Below are 5,216 nucleotides of genomic sequence, written 5' to 3' on the forward strand. Positions count from 1 at the left end.
TGAGCCGCACTGTGAAACAGCCAATCAGAGCAGAGCTCAACGTTGAGCCGCACTGTGAAACAGCCAATCAGAGCAGAGCTCAACATTATTATTCATGACCCTTCCAAATAAGGTAATAACAGACCATTTCATTCTAGAGACAAATCCTAGGGTTGTAAATGGACATGAAAACCGTTTCTGGAGATTTTTTGCCCTTACCTAAGCCACATATCTTCTATGTAGATATCAGAGAACAATTTAAAATATTGCATCAATGCATTCTATGGCACCTTTAAAAGTCTGTGATCACTATTGTATGGAAAAGTTCCATGTGAAGATTTTTTTTTAAAGGGGTCATATGATGCGATTTCAAGTTTTCCTTTCTCTTTGGAGTGTTACAAGCTCTTGGTGCATAAAGAAGATCTGTAAAGTGGTGGAAAATAATGTGTTTTTTGAACCTTAAGCCACAAACACATTTCATTACACCAAATACACAAAATAATGTTCTTTTTAGCAACATCATATGACCCCTTTAAAATCGGTTTGGTATGTCATGAGGGTGAGTAAATAAAGACAAATATTTCATTTTTTCATGAACTACCACTTCAGGGAAAAGACGCCATCAGTTTGAGCATTTTGAAGAGTGGAGTCATCGCACCTGCTGATATTTAGACACGGGGAAGAGCAGGCGAGTGTCCAGCTTGGCGTTGTACTGGGCCAGTGACTCATGCCGGTAGTGGTTGATGAGCTCCACCACAGAGAGAAAAGTAAGAGGCTCTGAGAAGCCATACTTCCCCCCGCGGTGAAAAACCTTGATCAGTTTGTTATTGCCTCCTTTCCTGGAATAAACATAACAAGGCTTTGATCGTGTCTTGTCTCTGTTAGAAAGTCCTCTTGGTAATGGTGCATATCAAACGAATGATACACCAGCACACCTACGCAAAGTATCCATCTCATATTAGACATGACGAGAACCACTGTTTGGTCTGAGGAGGCGCTCACCTGAGGGTCAAGGTATACTCTCCCTGCACTTTGCTTGATGCATCCCGCACCAGGAACGTACCATCAGGAGTGTCTCTCATCTTCTCATTCACCTCCTCTCTAAAACCATGGGCATCAAACAGAGATTCATCATGTACAGAAATGCATGATTATCTTGATTACAGCAGTATAGGTAATTATGTCAGTGATTTACCTAGAAATGTCTCCCCAGTACCATTCAGCTTCACTCAGTAAGCTGTTGTTTCCATTGGTCACAGATGAGGCCATGGCTTTGGCTTTGGGCGGTTTAGGAGGGAGAGCTGGATAAACAAGGCAAATAGGATACAAATATTTACGATTAAAATAAATAAATTTTTATTTATTCCCACATGACTGGGGCCAACATTTGCTTTAACAACTTTCATACGTCGTCAACATGGAAACGTGCAAGGTTATATTACAGGCACAGTCTCTGGAGCCACCTGTCTTGCTCAAGGGCGTAATGGTGATCGCTTAGGGATCAGCCCTGCAACCTTTCGCTTACTAGCCTAGATATTAAACAACGACATGAGGTTTTCTCTTCTGTAGTAGAGTTTAAGTCTACACTACAGGGAAGATGAAGCTTTTTTTGATAGATTTTTTTTACTGCAAATCCATACTGCAATTTTTTAAGGGGTCAAAAAGATTTTATTGAAATACAACTTTTATGCTCAACAAGGCTGTGTTTATCATATTTATTAACAGTAACAGTGTGAAATACTATTACAACCTAAAATAACAGTTTAAAGGGGTCATATGATGTTGCTAAAAAGAACATTATTTTGTGTATTTGGTGTAATGAAATGTGTTTATGCGGTTTAAGGTTAAAAAAACACATTATTTTCCACATACTGTACATTATTGTTTCTCTTCTATGCCCCGCCTTTCTGAAACGCGTCAATTTTTACAAAGCTCATCGGTCTGAAAAAGCGAGGTGAGCTGTGATTGGCCAGCTATCCAATGCATTGTGATTGGCCGAATCATGTTTACTGTAAATACACTTATAATGAAAGCAAGACATACTGCAAAATAAATAAATGTTTAAAATATGCAGCTACATAAAGAAGGAAAAATGGAAATAAAATTGTTTACTGAAGTGTAACCGAAGCCGTTTCCTGACCACAGTTGCTTTAACTTCGACAAACAATATTTACTGTGAAAAGCATTATACAAATTTATTTAACTGAAAATGTTTCTCTTTAGGATTACAGACGATACTAAAAGAGAGTGAAAAAAAGATACATTGTCAACTTAGTAAATAATGAAGTAAATTTTCCAGATAATACCTTAATCATTAGCTTTGTCTTTGAAGTAGTGCTGGGCGGTATGACCAGGTATTTTTCAAAATTATACCGGTTTCACGGTACATGATGGTATTTTTTTTTTCATGCATGACCGGGTGTTAACCATATCTTCTACTGATTGAGAGAGGAAATACTGCAGTATTTCGACTTAAAATGCCCTATTTTACTGTCATGATGAGTGAATATTGTCAAAAAATACCACACTAAATAGTGACTAAACACGACCCCTTTTAATACGTTAACCAGGAGTCACTCTCATTTATAACCGCGGCATCGTCTGATAAAATCAACATGCATCTAACACTAAAGAGCGGCTATGTGGTTTATTCAACAATTCGTCTCCTTCGCATCACCCTGTAGCGCCATTTTGGAGCGTATCAGCTGGATGTAAACAGCGTATGCTGTTCTGTGTCAGCTGCGTCACGCCGGATCCGTTTCCTACGTTGTTGTGATTTGATCTGAACGAAAACAGCATAGGAGACGAATTGTTGAATAAAGTCGTAATTTTTTCTTTTGCGCACAAAAAGTATTCTCGTAGCTTCGTAAAATTACGGTTGAACCCCTGATGTCACATGGATTATTTTACAGATCTCCTTGCTACGTCTCTGGACTTGGGAACATTTCAGTTGTATTGCTGTCTATGCAGGGTCAGGGAGCTCTCAGATTCCATCAAAAATATCTTAATTTGTGTTCCGAAGATGAACGAAGGTCTTACGGGTTTGAAACGACATGAGGGTGAGTAATTAATGACAGAATTTTCATTTTTGGGTGAACTAACCCTTTAACTCCGGAAATACTTTATAGATGAAAACATAGCACTGCATTTCTATTTTAAGACAGGGGTCTCTCACAAAGGTATCAGATCATGTTTGCACCAAAAGGTTTGAAAACACATAATAAATCCCCCCTGACAACAGTTTAATCTGCGAATAAAAAAAAGCATAGCTATTATACACAATGGCAAAAATGACAGGTGACTCACCGGGAGGAGTCGGCTCTTGTTCCCAAATTCTCTCCAAAAGAAGTCTCTCAACTGCAACCGCAGGAAACCCCTCATCTTCCTCTGACCTGTAAATCAAACACATAGAAATGATGATGGTTTATTTTTCAGCAACGGATTTTCAGAATTAGTCTCCAGCCAATAGAAATACAAGAAAAGAAACCTCACTCTCACCCGCTCACAGGGCTCCTGATCAGCAGAGGGCCAAAGATTTGACCGAGGGTGTGAATGTCGAGGCCGTTCTGCTCGGCGCGCTGGCAGACCTTCTCCAGGTGTCTGAGCAAATAATGCAGCGTCAGGAGGTTCTGCAGTGGAACTTCAGGCTTTTCCAGCCCCTGCAGCAGCTGCTCGCGTCTCCTCTCGGACGGGACGTCTATTCATGAGTTACATCAGTGTGAGCGCGTGGGTCATCAGGCATGGCAGACACTCGGAGCTGTTTGCTCGCTGAGTTCTGTTACTTTCTTTACACGGTGCTCTTTCTGCCTGCACGGATGAGTGAAAAGTGGCACATACCCGATTCTAGCTTCACTGCTGCCTGAAGGTCTGTATAAACAGAGGGAGGGATGATGGGGGCAGGAAGTTCCTGCAGGTACCGAATGAGAGCCTCCGAGAGGGCATGAATGTCCCACTGTCCCACGTCCAACTCCTGCAGCTCTGCACAGGGACAAATGACCGGGCTCATCATGATGCACGCTTTATAAATGACCAGTCACGGCAAGATACACATTAGATCTAATCCGATACATCCCTTTCAAACAGAGTTACAGAAATATGTTGGAACTTATGGGAACCAAATAGCAAAACCGGTAAACATCATCTAACCCTTAACAACAGTTTACTTTGTACCACTCTTAGTTATCACAGTGTTTTTTTAAGGTATATACACAGTGAAAACCAAAAGTCTGAGACTTTGAGAATCTAATTTAAACCTGGAAGGAATGCTTTAAAATATTGTGTGTATATATATAGATAGATAGATAGATAGAGACAGACAGACAGACACACACACTTATTTACGATTTAGAATAATTTAAAAATAATGCTTATATTTATTATGATCCAATAAATATAACTTAAAATATTTATTTAAAAAATTTATTACTTTCTTGATATATAGCTTGATAGACAGATATATCTAAAATCATTACAATAATGATTACATTTTGTATTATGAAAACAAATTACAATAAAATATATACTTTTTTAATAAAGACGTGTATTTATTTATTCCTTTCTTGATATACAGATTGATAAACGGAGATAGAAAAATAATTACACTTATTTACTCTTTAGGATTATTTAAATAATGATGCTTATATTTTGTATTATAAATAATATGTATTAAGTATGAACTATAAATAATTATTACTTAACAAATATATTTTAAATAAATGTATTACTTTCTACTTTCCTTATAGATAGACAGACAAACAGACAGACAGATAGATAATAAAAGTTTTAAACATTGTAAACAAGCTGATATCTAAGCTGATATCTAAAATTTGACCCTGGACCACAAAACCAGTAAAATTGTGTTTTAAATTGATAAATAAGCTTTCCATTGATGTATGGTTTGTTAAGATAGGACCATATTTGGCCGAGATACTATTTGAATTATCAAACTAATTTTCATTTCATGAATTCCATTCTTTTAATATTTTTTTCCCCCTTCATTTTGACAAAAGGACAGTTCACTTTGAAGTAATTTTTCACTAGTTTCAACTATTTGAATATCTGGAATCAAAGTATTGAGAAAATCGCCTTTAAAGTTGCCCAAATGAAGTTCTTAGCAATGCATATTACTAATCAAAAATTAAGTTGTTATATATTTACGGTAGGAAATTTACAAATTATCTTAATGGAACATGATCTTTACTTAATATCCTAATGATTTTTGGCATAAAAGAAAAATC

The 5,216-nt window shown here is 37.3% G+C and overlaps 1 protein-coding gene across 1 annotated transcript in view; it reads right to left on the reverse strand.

The window, feature by feature from the left end:
• Window positions 1–5,216, reverse strand: part of LOC107722495 (phosphatidylinositol 3-kinase regulatory subunit beta-like) — a 44,445-nt gene that overhangs the window by 6,903 nt on the left and 32,326 nt on the right. The window contains exons 5-10 of the mRNA XM_016530861.1: window positions 3,817–3,957; window positions 3,478–3,676; window positions 3,286–3,371; window positions 1,175–1,280; window positions 982–1,080; window positions 638–818 (exon numbers count right to left, since the gene is read on the reverse strand). Of these exons, the coding sequence (XP_016386347.1) occupies window positions 638–818; window positions 982–1,080; window positions 1,175–1,280; window positions 3,286–3,371; window positions 3,478–3,676; window positions 3,817–3,957 (812 nt within the window). The remainder of the gene's footprint in view (window positions 1–637; window positions 819–981; window positions 1,081–1,174; window positions 1,281–3,285; window positions 3,372–3,477; window positions 3,677–3,816; window positions 3,958–5,216) is intronic.

Source organism: Sinocyclocheilus rhinocerous, unplaced genomic scaffold (genome assembly GCF_001515625.1).
Source record: "Sinocyclocheilus rhinocerous isolate Xijiao unplaced genomic scaffold, SAMN03320098_v1.1 scaffold541, whole genome shotgun sequence".
NCBI lineage: Eukaryota > Metazoa > Chordata > Actinopteri > Cypriniformes > Cyprinidae > Sinocyclocheilus > Sinocyclocheilus rhinocerous.